Here is a 17866-nt window from a genome sequence, read left to right on the forward strand (position 1 = left end):
ATCCTGTTAATTCTTACTCCACAGGGTCACTCTCTACAAAAGAGCCACAGTCAATAAGTTAGGCCTACATATTACACACTAAAAAAGCGTACCCCTGACCCCGGGAACCTGTACAAAACATGCATGAAAATTGCCCAGATAGTGATCATAGGAAGTCTCAAAACTGTATGTATAATATATTGTATATATATAATGTATAATGTGTATTTATGTATATTTATTATTTAATGTATATTTACTATATATTTATTTTTAATATTATATTTAATGTATATATATAATTATGTATTTATTTTGTGTATATACAGCCCAAAAAATGGGAATTCCTATTTTTGCATGGGGGAAAATTCATCACTGATGTGGCACCCCTAAATATTATTGGATTCCATTCAAGTTTGGTGTGGTTTCCTTTGACACCAACAGGAACAGAAATAGACCATGTCCCTGAGAAAATCTGCATTTTGCTTTTCTGAAGCCCACCCTAATTATATATATATATATATATATATATATATATATATATATATATATATATATATATATATATATATATATATATATATATATATATATATATATATACATACATGAGGGGCAGTCAATAAGTAATCCTAAAATATGTTTCACAACTTGTTTATTGCATGTGCGTGTGCAACAACTGTTATTTTTCAACATAATCTCCATTGCGTTCAATGCATTTTTTCCAGCGCTTTACTGAGGCCTGGATTCCTCTTGACAAAAATATTTTGGGTACTTGTGTAGCCATTCATGCACCGCCTCTTGGACCTCTTCGTCAGATCGGAAAGTGGTTCCACCAAGCGCCTCTTTAAGTGGCCCAAAGATGTGGTAATCCGAAGGGACGAGGTCTGGTGAGTAGGGTGGATGAGGAAGACACTCAAATTGAAGGTCCTCGATTGTTGCAGCTGTAGCGCGAGCAATATGGGGCCGAGCATTGTCATGCTGCAGCAAAACACCGGTATGTGAGTAGTCCAAGACGTTTTGATCTGATTGCTGGTTTTAGATGATTTTTAAGGAGGTCACAGTATGATGCACTAGTGATTGTGGTCCCTCTGGACGTGTAATGCTCTACAAGTGGGCCTCGGCTATCCCAGAAGTCGTACACCTGCTGCAGCGATAAACATGCATCACCATATTGCATCTTCATTCTGCGATGGATTTCACTGGGATTCATACAGAAACTGCTCTACTGACGTCATACACTCAATGTTGCCAGATCTAAAACAGGCAAAAAAATAACTCTTATCCATAGATACAACATGTCATCTACAACTACACACATTACATTCTCGAATTTATATCGCCATTTTAAGGTTACTTATTGACTGGCCCTCGTATATATGTATATATACACACACACACACACACACACACACACACACACACACACACACACACACACACACACACACACACACTACATCCGACTGCTTAAAGCCATATCAGCCGACAAGTTCCCCGACACTAATGTTCTTGTTTGAATAAAGTTGTTTCCCACATAGCCATATTGATAAGATTGGTGCTTGCCGCTTGGACGTGGTGTGCTTTCTGGAGAGTGGACACTCACTTTAATGTTAGTGGCGGAGGGTATGCGACCCAGCAGCCAACAACCACCACACTCCAAGTCGCAGTCTCAAGTCAATTTCGTCAAGTCGAAGTCAAGTCGGAAATTTTGCAACTCGAGTGGACCGATTGACTACTTCTTCGACTACTATTTCAAAAAGTTGTGGACGGATTATGACAAAAACTAGGTGGATGAGTTGGTAGGTGACAAGAACAAGCCGATTAGATTTTGGTGAAGATCCGGACTCTCGGTGGAATACAAAACATAAGCTGCTCAGTCTGGCGGAGGTTTGTGCTCAACCGAGTGTCGTTCCAGTTAAACTTCGCTTTCGTTGGGAAGCGTGGGGATTTGCGATGGCACACCATCAACTTCTCTCGAGTTATTTTTTGATTACATTCTGTTTCGCCACCAACGGCCACTTATCTTCCACTCTCCCCCCACCCCATTACATTGCTAAGAAATACCCTGTTTGTTAATGAGAGTCACTGGGGAACAAGGAACTCCAGAACCGCAGAATAAATTGGCCAATAAATCCTTAAGCGGGTAATTTGGGATGAGCGCAATTCAGGCGCATCAACAAAACAAGTTGCCGATAAACTTCCGCTCGGCTATTCCTGTCGAAAGATTTGTCACAGCCATGCAGTTCTTTCATCGCCAGAGCGTGCACAAATTAGGGAGGACTTGCGATATCTCGCCCCCATCCCGCGTGGTGGGCGCATCAGTCTTCGTGACCCGGCGACCATAACAGAATCTATAATCGACAAAATCCTGCGTGGGTTTGAATATCGCTTTGGTTTCAAAGGATCAATTTTAAATCATAATACGTATCATGAATTATATTAATTCGAGCATGATATCCAATATATATATATATTTCCACCCAGTGGATCAATGTTCAACTCTGTCAATTACATGTCCAATACCACATACCGACACAGTGCCTTCAGAAAGTATTCACACCCCTTGACTCTTTCACATTTTGTTGTGTTACAGCCTGAATTTAAAATGGATTAAATTGAGATTTTTTTTGTCACTGATCTACAAATAACACCCCATCATGTCAAAGTGAAAACATGTTTTGAGAAATTTTCACAAATTTATTGAAAATGAAATACAGAAATATCTACCGTAATTACCATCGCCAGAGGAGAGGGTATTACATTTGGGTCCATTTGTCTGTTTGTTTGTCTGTTTGTCCGCAAAGAATAAATATAATTTTCTCGGCAACCGTTCGTCCGATTGACAGGAAATTTCCACCATAGGTGCAACTCCACCTGTATAATTTTTTAATGATAATTATGACGTCATAAGTCACGTGGTTCGGCCGCCATCATGGAAAAACCGAAAAACTTTGCACCTCTATATCTCTGAAAGTGCTGCATAGAAAAAAATTGAGACATGGCTCGTTGTAAAGAACTCTTCATGGGGAATAAAATATGTTAATGATGTCATAGGTGCCTCCATTATGACATCATAATTCGACAAGTACAAAACTTCAGCCGATCAAGATGAAATTGCTTGAGCGTCATCGAGGGATAAATTGGTGGAGAAAAAAATAAATAATGATGACGTCATTGGTCACGTAGTTCAGCCGCAATATTTGTTTTTAACACAAAAGCCTCAAAAACCACTGAAAACATATCCTGGCGAGGGTCTGCAATCTCTGATTGCTCTTTCTTGTTTACATATGTATTCAATCCCCCTCCCCCCCATTTTTTGTAAAAAGTTGTAAAAAAAAATTGCATTTTAACATTATGAGGTATTATGCGTAGATTAGTGACAAAAAAATCTCATTTTAATCCATTTTTAATTCAGGCTGTTACACAACCAAATGTTTAAAAAAAAGTCAAGGGGTGTGAATACTTTCTGAAGGCACTATACATTGAATGTAATAACCAGCATACATTAGTGGTGAGGCAGCTAGAGAGCAAGTAACAGACTTACCAGGTTTGAAGCTTTCATTGGTACCAATTTCAGTTGCTGTTCCACTGATGACGGGCTGGCCCAGTGGCCCATAGAACTGCAATGCCAGGCCAAAGGTACCAAGACATCACAGGGCCATGATTGGTGGCTGCGCCAGACTTAGTTGGAACAGACTACATGTGGACGACCACCTCGGCAGTGTTCCTGTAGAAACAAGCAGACCTTTCCTCGGAGGAAGTCTCGATAAAGACGCAGAACTTTTAGCAGAGTGTACTCTTTTATCCTCCCTGTGCTGTATAGTCGTGGCATGCTCGTCCTCACATTATCTTCTTCCCCTTCTTCGTCTTCCTGAAAATAATCATAACATTAGAAATCTTTCCAGGACCAAAAGAATGGTCACATTAAGTTTGAACAACATTGAATAATAATAATAACTCGCCGAAACCCGTGGAACATCCACGGAAGGGAGGATGTGGTGTATGGATAGAGTGTACCATTATGGATGGCAAAGGGGCTTTGCTTGTCCGAGTAAGAGTTAGGAAGAAAGATGAGAATGAAGAGTGCGTATATGAACAACGATCGCCGACACCGGCACAAATGCATGCTCTGGATTGTCCACTCAGTGGACGCCTTGCTTTCGCCTTCGCCTGTCCAATCAGCGGACGGCTTGCTTCGCCTTCGCCCAGCAGACGCCAATACGATGGCGTCGTAAGATGGCGTCGTATCGGCAGTTAATCGGATGCTTTTGGGCCCCAACGTCGGCTAATTCAGATTTTTCGAGTATGGCTGTACGTGATAAACAAAGAGCGCGGTTCGTAGATCGTAAATCCATTAGTGCCGTGGGCATCGGGTCAATGGGTGCGGCGTAAAAGGGATAACAAAGTCGAGTCCTTAAGCTATTGTTATATAGATAATAATAATAATAATAATGACAGCATTTAATAATGCACAGACTTGCCAGAGTATTTGTCCATTTGACTGCTTTCACACAACTAGATATAGCTACAAACACACCAGAAGGAGCAGGCATGGCTCACATAGACATAATCTATATTCAAGGTACAAAATCAACTTATGGTTAAACGAAACAACATTGTCAAACTGTGCCCAAGGCAGCCACTGGGGCACTATATCAAAGTAGGCCGCCAAGGGTGATATGTTAGTTATTCTGTCTGTGGACACACAGACAAACTGACACCGGCCAATTACAATAGCCTCCTCCTTTGGGCGAGGATAATTATATGCGGACTTACACACAAACTGAGACTGGCCCATTACAATAGCCTACTCCTTAGGGCGAGGAGAATCATATGCGGACTCGCACGCAAACTGACACTGGCCAATTACAATAGCCTCCTCCTTTGGGCGAGGATAATCATATGCGGACTCACAGACAAACTGACACCGGCCAATTACAATAGCCTACTCCTTTGGGAGAGGATAATTATATGTGGACTCACACGCAAACTGACACCGGCCAAGTACAATAGCCTACTCCTTTGGGCAAGGATAATCATATGTGGACTCACAGACAAACTGACACCGGCCAAGTACAATAGCCTACTCCTTTGAGCGAGGATAATCATATGCGGACTCACAGACAAACTGACACCGGCCAATTACAATAGCCTACTCCTTTGGGCGAGGATAATCATATGTGGACTCACACGCAAACTGACACCGGCCAAGTACAATAGCCTCCTCCTTTGGGCGAGGATAATCATATGCGGACTCACACGCAAACTGACACCGGCCAATTACAATAGCCTCCTCCTTAGGGCGAGGATAATCATATGCGGACTCACATGCAAACTGACACTGGCCAATTACAATAGCCTCCTCCTTAGGGCGATGATAATCATATGCGGACTCACACGCAAACTGACACCGGCCAATTACAATAGCCTCCGCCTTAGGGCGAGAATAATCATATGCGGACTCACATGCAAACTGACATCGGCCAATTACAATAGCCTCCTCCTTTGGGCGAGGATAATCATATGCGGACTCACATGCAAACTGACACCGGCCAATTACAATAGCCTCCTCCTTTGGGCGAGAATAATCATATGCGGACTCACAGACAAACTGACACCGGCCAATTACAATAGCCTCCTCCTTTCGGCGAGGATCATCATATGTGGAATCACACGCAAACTGACACCGGCCAATTACAATGGCCTCCTCCTTAGGGTGAAGATAAGCATACTATATATAATTCGTTGGTGTGTTTGTGGATGTGTGTGCTTGTTGTGTTGGACTTCTATGCACTCCTAAACTGCTGTACGGAACGCATTGAAATTAAGTGGATGTAGTTGGGTGTGCCAGGGAAGGTTTTAGACATTATTTTAAAATTCATAGTCGCAGGGGTTTGGGAGGTGGGGGAGGGGCATGCAAATTCTCTATGCAAATGTGTACTGTATAGCATCACCTTGTGGTTGTGGGAGAGGGCATTACAAGGCAGCTGTGGAGATGACTTGCTATTTTGCACTGGACACATGGCAAGTGCTTTCCTGCCAGAGGGAATTGGTATTACCCTTCCATGGAGAGTGGGTGTTTCCAGTAATAATTTCAAAGAATTCACATTTCAATTTCATGTTCCAAGTCAAATTTTTGGTTCACGAGTTATCAAACAGAGTGACCACTATATTCGTCATGGGTGTGTGTCTGTCTGTGTGTCTGTCTTTCCGCAGCATAACTACCCGATGATATCATCCGATCTTGATGAAACTTGGGTGGGAGGTTGATATCATGATCTGGTTGTGTCGTGCCTAGAGTGGGCGTATTGCGCCCATTGCGGGCGGAGCCACGCCCGAAAAAGATGTCTTTTTAGGGGGTGATCAAGTTCAAGCTACATCTTCTCCGAGGGAGTTGGTGGAATCTGACAGGGGTTTCGATATTTGGTTAGGCCAATGTCATGTGTCTAGCCCCACGGAGCTCGATTTTTCATTTTCGCCCCAAGGTCAAGGTCACCAGGTCACGAAATTTAGAAAAGTCGATTTTTGATGGTTTTATTACATTGTTCGTTTCCTGACAGGGTGAAATGTCGTACATGATCTTATATTATCACATACATCATGAAATACAAGTTTTCCAACAAATTTCAGAATCTTCGACCTTTGACCATTGAAGGTCACAAAGGTCAAAGTTTTAAAGTTGTCGGAATCGAACCGAATTTTCGGTATTGTGTAGCTAACTAATCTCATAACTGATTATACATTATTTTCTATCTCATTTCAAGGTCAGTAACCTTCGTTTTGACATTTCCGGGCCTGGCCTGTCCGGGCCTGTTTCGGTTATAGTCCGTCCTTTGTCATTGAATACCGCTCGCTCGTGAACCATCGTCGTCTCCTGACTTGTTGTAACTTCTTTTTGTTGTACAATGCCAAACTCCCTGAAATGAACACCACAGTCATGCAGCAAAAATGTATAAAAATGTGTAAAAATAGTGATGAACACCAGTGTTTCTCGGATGCAGAGCTCGACATTAACAGATGCCCGGGGTAACCAACATTTAGCATCAAGCAGCCAAACTAATACTTGGTTGCCAAGTTGGGCAACCTCATCATTGTGCCTTGAACATTCAAATCGATAATATTGAATATGTATGTGTGATATTACGATCTGCTGGTCCCCCATTCCAAGCGAGGGTGAAATTTCCAATAAAAGGAGTGTGTTGCTGTGTGTGTTGCTCGAGCCCATGATTATATACAGCCTTTCACCAAGCTAACCGTGTATTTGACCTGAACAAACACGTACCTTGTTCAACACTCGCACGGTCGCTTGCAAAAATAAATTGCCAAGTATAATAGTGGCTGGGCCAACGAGTTAAAAGAAATTTATTTTTTTCTTTTGTTTTCCGGGCAACCAAAAAATTTAAATGTTTCCCTGCTGGGGTAGAGCAACCATTTAAAAATTGTCCCTGCATGACAACCCCCCCAAAAAAGGTTAGTATTGAGCACTGTCTTTTGTGAATGCCTGGTGTCGGCTGAACGGTTAAGGTGGCTGGCTTAAGATCTTAGGGTCTTGAGTTTGAACCCCTGTTCTGCCGTTGAAATAACACATTTGAGTATCCTGCGTCGGAGTGGAGACCCATCCAGGATTGTGCTCCTTAGGCAACGAAACTGCCTTGGCAGCCTTATGTGCCTCACGGCGGGCAATGAAGGGTTACTATTTACAGTCAGATGTGAACAATATAAAAATTCTCAACAAAATTGTCTTGTCCAACTTGACTGCGTTGGACAGCATAACCCGAAGGCAGATTTACATACGGTAACATGCTTGTTGCTAAGGATTGCTATAAGGTTGTTGGTGTTGAGCCAGACGGTTCGAACGTGGGCCACGGTTTCCTTCACTGGCTGCAAAGCTTCTCGCACCAGCTTCAGGCCAGCAATGACCTCCCTACTTTTTTCGTCAAGCTGTAAAACAGAAAACAGACTAGCATATCAGATCAAACAAATAGTGAAGAAAACAAAAATCATGTCTTCTCCAATAAAGTCTCTCTCTACATATGATGTACTTAAAGGGGAGGTTAGAAAAATTCATAGGAGGAAGATATTAAGGTAGATTAGGAGAGAGAGGGTGAGAGAGAGCGACAGAGACAGACAGAGATAATGAGTGAGAGAGAGAGAGAGAGAGCGAGAGAGAGAGAGAGCGAGAGAGAGAGAGCGAGAGAGAGAGAGAGAGAGAGAGATAGAGACAGACAGAGATAATGAGTGAGAGAGAGAGAGAGAGAGAGCGAGAGAGAGAGAGAGCGAGAGAGAGAGAGAGAGAGAGAGAGAGAGAGAGAGAGAGAGAGAGAGAGCGAGAGAGAGAGAGAGAGAGAGAGAGATAGAGAGAGGGTGAGAGAGAGAGAGAGAGAGAGAGAGAAAGAGAGAGAGAGAGAGAGGGTGAGAGAGAGAGACTTTTGTGTCCTTTTATTATAAAAGTATAAAACCAAGTATTCCAACTCCACTTTACATACAAATCACAACCTCATTTCCAATGCATTTGCACAAAACACCCCCCATGCCCCATAACTCTTCAAACACAAGAAGGTTCCCCATGTTTACATGATAAGCATGTTCAAGCTTTATACGTGCTGACACCATCCCGATGAAACAAAAAAGTGCATTTTCATTTTTTCCACTACCTAATCTGGCTTTTCTGGTTTTATAAATTGCAAGCTTAGCAATTCCAAGCAAAAAATTCAAAAGCAAAATCACAGAGTTTTTCTGAGTATTACATGCAAGTCCGTAAACAAAGATTGTAACAGAAAAACAATTTTGAATTTACAAACGATTCGGCTCAGATACAGAAACAGAGATGACAATCTCTTGCACTCAATAAACACATGATACAAATGTTCAACATTACCACAAAAAAGACATAAATTAGACACAGCAGGGTTAAACTTCTGAACTAACACCTGTGTGGCCAGGGCGTGATGGACCAGTCTCCAATTTAGGTCTCCTGTACGTCCGACAGTAGGACACCTGTACATTTCATCCCAATTTGGAGTGAGAAATGCTCCTGCAGGTAAAAACTCTTGCCCCTTGTTCCTTAAGGGTGCCGCACAGCCCGGTAAGCACACCTCCAGACAAATTCTATACATTGCCCTTTTCCCCATGATGTGGAACACACCGGATTCTTCGCTGTTAGAGGAAAACACACCATGTTGTTCCTGGGCAGTGACTGAGAGTTCAGGGAAGGTTAAACGAAAATCTACTTCTTCATTTACCCCATTCCACCCAATATTTAAATCTACAAAAGTCTGAGATACAATCTTTATGACCCTGCTCACTATTCTAATTGAATGCAAGCCAATTTTTCCAGAAACAGCGCTGGCAGACAACCATCGCTTCAAGGATAGCTCCATAAGATCTCGCACTTTATTAATCCCATTGTTCGTAAAATGTTCCATAAAAGCTCGGCTGGTAGATACTTCAGCGAATAATGAGTTTTGGAACAATGGCTCATGCACAAACCTCCTGGGATCATAAGAGATCTCCAACCGCTGCACTCCTCGAGCTTGCTAGGCGTTCAGGAGAGACCGATGAAATGCAGGGAGCCGAGCTCTGTCGACCTGCTTCAAGTCCATAAGGAAAGGTTCCCGGTCATAGTCCATTCCACCTACTTGCCTGAGCAAGGTATTCGTGAGAGGACGCCAGGGCACAACCTCGCTGTACAGCGGACATTTTATTGTCATTAGCCGAAAAGCCATTATTCGACTAGGGATGTGCACCAGGTTTTGACCACCTGAATTACGTGGTCTGCACAACACATCTGGCTGAAGCTAGTGGTGGCCTCCCCAGAAGAAGTCAACTAGACCCCTCTGAATGTTGTTGATCAGAGCTTGAGGAGGCTGGAGTGCTATGATCTTATGCCATACGATTGGAAGCACCAGGTTGTTTATTATCGTTACCCGTGCCTTAAGTGACAAGATATGGAGCATCCCTTTCCACTTTGATAGTTTCTGCTTAATGTTATCAAGGAAACCATCCCAGTTTTTCTTCATATAGCTTGTAGTTCCCAAATGGATGCCTAAGTATTTAAACCCATCCGTTTTCCATAACATTCCTCCTGGAAGAGTTGGGGGAACCATATGTGAAGCCTGTGACCCAGATAGGGTATCTGGGTACAGAGAAAGAGCTACACTCTTGTTCCAATTTACTTTTGCTGATGAAGCAAGTTCAAATTTGGCAAAACACCGGGATAGCTCAAAAACATCTTCCTGGTTTTTAACCACAACACACAGGTCGTCTGCATATGCTGATGTAACAATTTTGGAATTGTTTGACAAGGACAAACCAGATAAGGTGGTACGAAGGAGAGCCAGTAAGGGTTCGGTGGACAGTGTGTACAACATGCCTGACAGTGGACAGCCCTGACGGATGCCACGCTGAAAGGGGAAAGGATGACACAGACTGTTATTTACTTTTAACAGGCATGATACATTGTTGTATAAAAGTTTTATGCAAGAAATGAATTTTTCTCCAAATCCTGCATTAGTAAGAACTGCAAACAAAAATGAGTGATCCACACTGTCAAAAGCTTTCTCCTGATCAAGGAGTAATAACCCAAAAGCGTGCGACGCAGTTTGACCGATAGTAATCAAGTCTCGAACCAAGAAAATACTGTCATACATGGATCGTTCAGGTATGCAATACGTTTGGTCATTCCCAACTAAGAACGAGATGACCTTTTTGAGACGCATTGCAAGCATTTTTGACACAATCTTATAGTCAGTATTTAACAATGACACAGGCCGCCAGTTTGTAATCTGCTGCAAATCCCCTTTCTTGGGAAGAAGACATAAGACGGCTGTTCTGCAGCTCAGGGGAATTTCCCCCTGATTTAGGCTCTCGTGAAAAATCTCAATTAAAGCAGGACCCAGAACATTCCAAAAAACTTTGTAAAATTCAGCAGGAAGTCCGTCAATTCCGGGGGCCTTGCCGTCTTCGAGTTGTTTCACTGCTGTTGTGAGCTCCTCCAGAGAAATGTCACATTCCAGTTGGAGTTGCTGCTCTTCAGAAAGAGATGGGAGAAATTCAATTATCTCATTTGCCATCGTTTTATCCACCGTTCTTGGAGTAAACAAGTTTGAGTAAAACTCTTGCAGTGAATGTTTAATGTCACTTTGGCGAGTCAGAACACCGTCGGGAGAGCGTAGACTCTGAATCTGCCGAGAAGTGTTGGCAGCCTTCTGCATTTTGAAGAAATCTTTGTTTGGAGTCTCGAGGTGTATTATGCTCATCCGCAGGGGAATCATTGCTCCCGCCGCACGCTCTTTGACCAGTTCGGCCAGCAGGGTCTTTTTTTCTATCAGCTGCTGATATTGGTCACTTCCCCAAGATGTTCCAGCTTCTTGTTCATATTTAAGTACATCTGCTTTTAGAGCACTTATCAACCCAGACGTATTACTGGTGGCATACGAGCAATATTGTTGGCAGAAAATCCGAACTTGTGATTTGGTACAGTCCCACCACTGTCGCATAGTGAGATAGGAACACTTTTTCTTTTCTAATCCTTCCCATACCAGTCTGAAGGCATTTTAAAAATGTTCATCTTGTAACAATTTCACATTGAAATTCCAGTGTACACTCTTACAGCAATGATAGGGTAACATACAATCCATTGCAATCATATGGTGATCAGAAAAGCCAGATGGAGTTATACATGTTCTCTTAACCAGATTCACCATTCCTTGGTTCACGTACAATCTGTCCAGTCGACCCATGGTTAACTGGTTTTTTTGCACAGCACACCCATGTATATTGACGGGTGTTTGGATTTTGTAATCGCCATACATCTCTAAGTTTGTATTTTTTCACAAGTTGTGCCAAGGACTTTGCACTGGGTGGATGTGGCTCAGGAGTGTTCCTGTCCAGTCGAGGGTTGAGTGTGCAATTATAGTCTCCCCCCATACAAATTAAACAAGTCAAATCAACAGTGCTTAAACAATCCGCTAATTTTGGAAGAAATAGAGCCCTTTCAGCGCTGTCACTGGGGCAATACACATTAATAATGCTAACCTTTTGATTGCTGCTAATAAAATCCACCACCATCAAGAAACCCTTACACATCTCTCTATAGTGAATCTCAGATGGTTGAAGGCGAGGATGCAAGATTATTGCCACCCCCGCTTTAGCCTCTTCAACCGCACTGGAGAAAATATGGCACCCTTTAAACATTCTGCGCCACTCCTCTTCACAAGATTCGTTAATGTGTGTCTCTTGTAACATGAAAATATCAATCTTTTCTTTCTCAAATAGTTGTAACACCTCCAGACGCCGCATACAGCTGCGGCCTCCGTTTATGTTGGGAGACGTTACCTTCATTTATTCTTTATTAATTTTCCTCCTCTTGGAGTTCTTTTCCTGCCTTAGTGGCACACTTCCTCAACCGCTGAAATTGAGGTTCTGAGATCCCAACTTGCTGGGGTTCACGAATCATATTTCTAGTAGTTTTTAGAAAAGCATGTAGGTTTGGGAAATAATCCTGAATTCTGACATTCCTTTTCCTGAAGGATTCATCGAGGAATTTTTTAATTTCATCCTCTGTAACTACAGTGTCCCCATCCTCTTGGGCACAAAAACCACTACCTGACAGGGTAGAGTAGGGTTCATCAAAATCAACTGCATCATCTTTGTCATTCTCTTCCTGATGCAAAACTATTTCTGAGGCACAAAACTCCCCAGGATCAGAAACATGGATATCGTTTTCATTCCTGTTTAGCTGCTCATCGTCACATGCAGCTTCCTTATCTTCCCTTTTATTTTCTTCCAGAAGTGTAGGCTTACAGGTTTCCTCTGTGGGGCTGTCCGACTTATCTGTTTTGTCATTACACCCGGCCATCCCCACGCCCACCTCTGTGACCATTACAGCATTACATTAATGTCATGTAAGACATCAGGGTTATCAATATCACCACTTGTGTCCTCCTGAGAGGCGTGAGGATTCTCGATGTCTATATCACACTCAGAACCCTCAAACAGTTCGGCAAGTGGTGCAAACGAATTGCTTAGATTTAAACCCTGTTCCGGTTCAGTTTGCAATCCCAAACAGGGATTCTCTACACAAGCTCCATCTTGCAAGCTCGGCGACACATTTGACACAACCAGTACCTTACTTTGTACTGTGCTTGCATCCTTCACAATGGGACATGAACGTTTATGTCCTTTTTTACGAGACACTGTTACGAACCCTTCCATATTGTCATCCGTACAGTCCTGTACAGTAGGAGAAGGATCAACCACTTTTGTCACACCAGCAGGTAGGGAGGAGTGGTCTACTGTTTCCCACTCACCCATAGGTCGTAGGGAGGGGTCTACCATTCCATGTAGCCCAGTAGGTGAGGGGGAGTGGTCAACTGTTTCCAGATCACCAATAGGTCGTGAGGAAGCATCTACGATATCATCCGCCCCATTCGGTGGGGAGGGAGGAGAATCTGCAATCACCTGGTCTCGATTTTCTAATGGTCTTACCAAACTGGGACAGGAACTTTTTACGTGTCCGTAAGCTCCACACCCATAGCACGCCATGACGTCTGTGGAGGCATACTGTTACGGATTCGTCACTTCTGCTGTTGTGGTTTTCACCCACTTGACATATTTCTGATATTATGTACTATTATTATTCTCAAAAGGTTTATTATTCAGGAACATCTATCTAAATTTAAAAAGGTTAACTTAAAATGATACAGGAAACCGAACGGGAAGACAAGGAGGTGAAGAGGAAGAGGCGGCGCGAGCAAAGTTGGAGAAGACGTGTGACGTCCAGGCTCCATAGCGAGGCTGGTCTACCGAAAGTCGCGAGGGAATTTTGAGTTCCTTGAAGGGACATCCGGCGATAGGAATTATCCCTGGAGTGGAAAATCTGCGTAGTCAGATTTGGGCACTAAGATTTCGACGAATCCTCACCTAGTCCCACCGGCTCAAGTAAGAGCCGTCGGCCATTTTGAACCCCGCGCTTCGGCCACCTACAAAGGTTTTGCCTCCCGTTATCTTCACCCCAACATCCTACCGTTTGTCGGGGATGTGTGTGTGCGACCATTTCGTCTCCAATTACGTTGCGGTTCGTTGAGTGAGCGGTGAAGGTGCCCCTCTGAAGGGCGCCGTTGTACAGTTTCGGCGGGCGATCGCCATTGTCAACTGTACGCGATTCGAATATCGACTGGAGAGTGAGATTCGGGCTTCGACTGGATATCGTACTAGCGACCGCTGGAGCGAATCACATTCGCCTTGGAAAAGGTTATAGAGACATTGGGGAGTGTACGTTTCACTCGCTGGGAGCGCAGTGAGTTATTTGACTTTATTGATGGTATATAGAGTGCACTCTAAATTGCCATTTGTTGTACCGTTATTCCTGTGTGATTTTCAATATAGTATTTGTTCATTTATAATCATTGGTGTGGTTTCACTATTGATTTCTAAGACAGAGTAACATATTTTCCTGCCGTGGCTCCTCTCGGGGTTCGGAGGTGTACCGAGACCAGGAGATCGTAGAGGAACACGTAACAGAAATTGGGGGCTCGTCCAATTGACTCGTGGGCTCGAAATTGGGTCTTCGTCCGGGATAGAATTCCCTAGCATTCCCAAATTTTCCAATTTTGGAATATTTTCCAACCTTCCCAAATTTTTCAAAAAAACAAACAAAATTTTTTTTTTGTTTTTTTTGTTGGAAATTTCTTGTGTGAAGGTTAACAGGCGCTAACGGATAGTCACCATGGAGTTTGACGCAGAGAAGTTTGCAACGACCCCTAGTGAGGCACAGTTCCGAGCGTTACTAAAATCGGAACTCTTGAGATTGGCCAAACATTTTAGCTTGGAGGTCCGAGCTAAAATGAAGAAAACAGAGATGCAGACAGTTGTGATAGAATCTATGGTGGAACTAGGAACATGGAGAGAGGGGGCCTTGGATTGTTACCAGAAGAACAAGAAAATGTGGAGCTCCAAAAAACGGAGATGCAATTGCAGAGCCAGGAAAGGTTAAAAGCACAGGAAAGAGAACTCCAGGAAAGGTTAGAAGAGAAAAAAGCAGAGGAAAGGAGAGAGGAAAGAGACCTCCAGGAAAGGTTAAAAGCACAGGAAAGAGAACTCCAGGAAAGGTTAGAAGAGAAAAAAACAGAGGAAAGGAGAGCGGCAAGGGAACTCGAAGCAGAGGAGAGAAAAGCCGAAAGGGAGTTAAAGGACCGTGAAATGGGGCTTCAGCAGGAAATTAAAGTCAAGGAGCTGGAGTTAAGGAGAGAACGGGGAGAGGTGCCATCCATGCCGACGGGTTTGACAACTAGTCAGAACACCTGGGATGTTGGCAGACATGTTAGGCTGGTTCCACTCTTCAATGAAAAGGAGGTAGCCAAGTTTTTTTTACACTTTGAGAAAGTGGCTCGAATGCTAAAATGGCCGGAGGAGTCCTGGACCATGTTAGTGCAAAGTGTTCTGGTGGGTAAAGCTCAGGATATTTATTCGGCTTTACCGATTGAGCAATGTGCAGATTATGAGCTAGTGAAGAAAACCATTCTCAAAGCCTATGAATTGGTCCCTGAAGCTTACCGGCAAAAATTCCGGAACGCCAGGAAGAGGGAGAGTGAGACCCATGTGGAGTTTGCCAGAATGAAAGAAACCATGTTTGATCGGTGGTGTGATTCAAAAGGGGTTGGGAAAGACTTCAAACTATTACGACAATTGATCCTGGTGGAGGAATTCCAACAGTGTGTCCACGAGGACATTAAAGTACATCTGGAGGAAAGGAAAGTACCAAAGTTGTATGAGGCAGCAACCAAGGCAGATGACTATGCCTTAACACACAGGATGGGGTTCCACAAACCTAACTACTCGCCTAGACTTAGCCAGGGGAACTATGGTACATCAGGGGCGGAAAACGAAAATTAATGGGTGCGGCCTCGAGATGACTATGAGAACCACTCTGATACCACGACTTCTAGAAATCCGAAGACAACAGTTCCAAGGCAGACGTATCCTCCCGGGGGGCTCGAGGCAGACCACAAGGTTCTCCTCCGGGCCTACTTGCGCTTTTTGCCATAAACCTGGACACTTGATGTCCCACTGTTATGCTCTGGGAAAGGAAAATCAGGAGCGGAGTTCGACTAGTACAACTCCGAATGCAATGGCAAATGTGAGAAATCGCCCTCAAAAGGGTTACCAACCATTTATTTCAGAGGGGTTTGTGTCACTGGATGGAGACTCGACTAACCCAAGACCTGTTAGCGTATTGAGGGACACAGGAGCACATCAATCTTTAATGCTTGAAGGCATTTTGCCATTGTCAGAGGAGACGGCAACTGGTAATAGTGTTCGTTTACAGGGGATTGGTGGCTGTGTTAGAGCTCCACTTCATGTCATCCATTTGGAGTCTGATTTGGTGTCAGGACCGGTCACCGTAGGTTTACAAGCCACTCTTCCTGTAGAGGGAGTATCTCTTGTTATCGGGAATGATTTGGCCGGTGGTCAAGTTTCTGGTAACCCGATGTTTGTTCAAAAGCCCAGGAGGAAGTACCCTGAAACTAAGAGTCAGCACACGCAAGTCAGGGATGGAGGCAATATTGGCAAGCTCTTTGTAGGGGGACTGAACTTCAAAACCAAGGAAGATGTTCTGGAGTCTGCCTTCAGCAAATATGGACCGCTTTGGGAAGTGCTGCTGATAAAAGACAGGGAGATACAAAAGTCAAGAGGGTTTGGCTTTGTTACGTTTGAAAACTCAAAGGACGCCAGAGATGCAGAAAAGGATCTGAATAGCAAGGAATTGGAGGGTCGGACCATAACTGTAGGGAAGGCATTTCATAGGTGTCGTGGGGGCTACAGAAGAGGACCATGGAGTTGTAGTTTTGGTGGTGGCCGCAATCGATATTATTATGGAGGCTCCCAGAGTTACGGCAGCTCCCGAAGGAAGGATTGTCAGAGTAGTGGCCGAGAAGGAGACCGCTATTCATGTGACTACAGTGACAAGCGGTCCCACCATAATTATTATGAAAGTTCAGAAAAGTTGAAGCACTGAATGCTGCGGAGCCACTGAGCCAAGATTCCTACACGGATTAACCGTGAACGCCACGTTCCTAAAGTCATCCATGTAGTGAACTTCCCTACACGGATTAACCGTGAACTCCACGTTCTGAAAGGCGTCCATGTAGTAAACTTTCCTGCACGGACTAACCGTGAACTCCACGTTCCTAAATGCGTCCATGTAGTGAATACTTCCAGGCCTCACCACCCAACCACCATGGAACCTGGCTTTCAGCTCGGCCTCCCGGGGAAAAGTGCTGTAGACTTGCTTGACTTTGGATTTTGATCAGCCCCTTAACCTTCATTCAAAAGAAACTAAAAGTAAAAATCAGAGGGTGCTGAGATGGAGTTTGGCTTTGCAGGGGTTCAACGGGGAAATTGAACATGTAAAGGGCAGGGACAATGTCGTTGCTGATGCTTTGTCCAGAGTGAATTAACTCTGGAAATCTCTGTGGGTTGTGTGAAATTTTGTTGCTTTATTTTTGAGATGTTGATAATTGTTGCTCACGGGAATTGGTGATTTGGGTTGTGAGTTTATTTTTGTTTGTTTAAAGAGTTTGCATGCAAAGAAAGTTTTCGCTGTGTTCAAACTTTCTTTCTTGAGGGGGGGAAGTGTTATGGATTCGTCACTTCCGCTGTTGTGGTTTTCACCCACTTGACATATTTCTGATGTTATGTGCTATTATTATTCTCAAAAGGTTTATTATTCAGGAACAGCTATCTAAAGTTAAAAAGGTTAACTTAAAATGATACAGGAAACCGAACGGGGAGATGAGGAGGTGAAGAGGAAGAGGCGGCGCGAGCAAAGTTGGAGAAGACGCGTGACGTCAAGGCTCCATAGCGAGGCTGGTCTACCAAAAGT

At 43.6% G+C, this 17866-nt stretch overlaps 1 protein-coding gene across 6 annotated transcripts in view; it reads right to left on the bottom strand.

Annotated features, from left to right (window-relative positions):
* LOC137424518 (erythropoietin) overlaps positions 1-17866 on the bottom strand; it is a 107760-nt gene that overhangs the window by 13661 nt on the left and 76233 nt on the right. For 4 of the 6 annotated variants that reach the window (XM_068112044.2, XM_078775535.1, XM_068112047.2 and 1 more), the window contains 2 exons: positions 7777-7923; positions 3527-3853 (listed from right to left, as the gene is read on the bottom strand). In XM_068112044.2, coding sequence (XP_067968145.1) covers positions 3665-3853; positions 7777-7923 — 336 coding nt within the window. In that variant the 3' untranslated portion in view covers positions 3527-3664. The other 2 variants (XM_068112045.2, XM_068112043.2) reach the window with 2 other exon arrangements.

The sequence above is a fragment of the Myxine glutinosa genome, chromosome 4 (assembly GCF_964187855.1).
Source record: "Myxine glutinosa chromosome 4, kmMyxGlut1.1, whole genome shotgun sequence".
Taxonomy (NCBI): Eukaryota; Metazoa; Chordata; class Myxini; order Myxiniformes; family Myxinidae; genus Myxine; species Myxine glutinosa.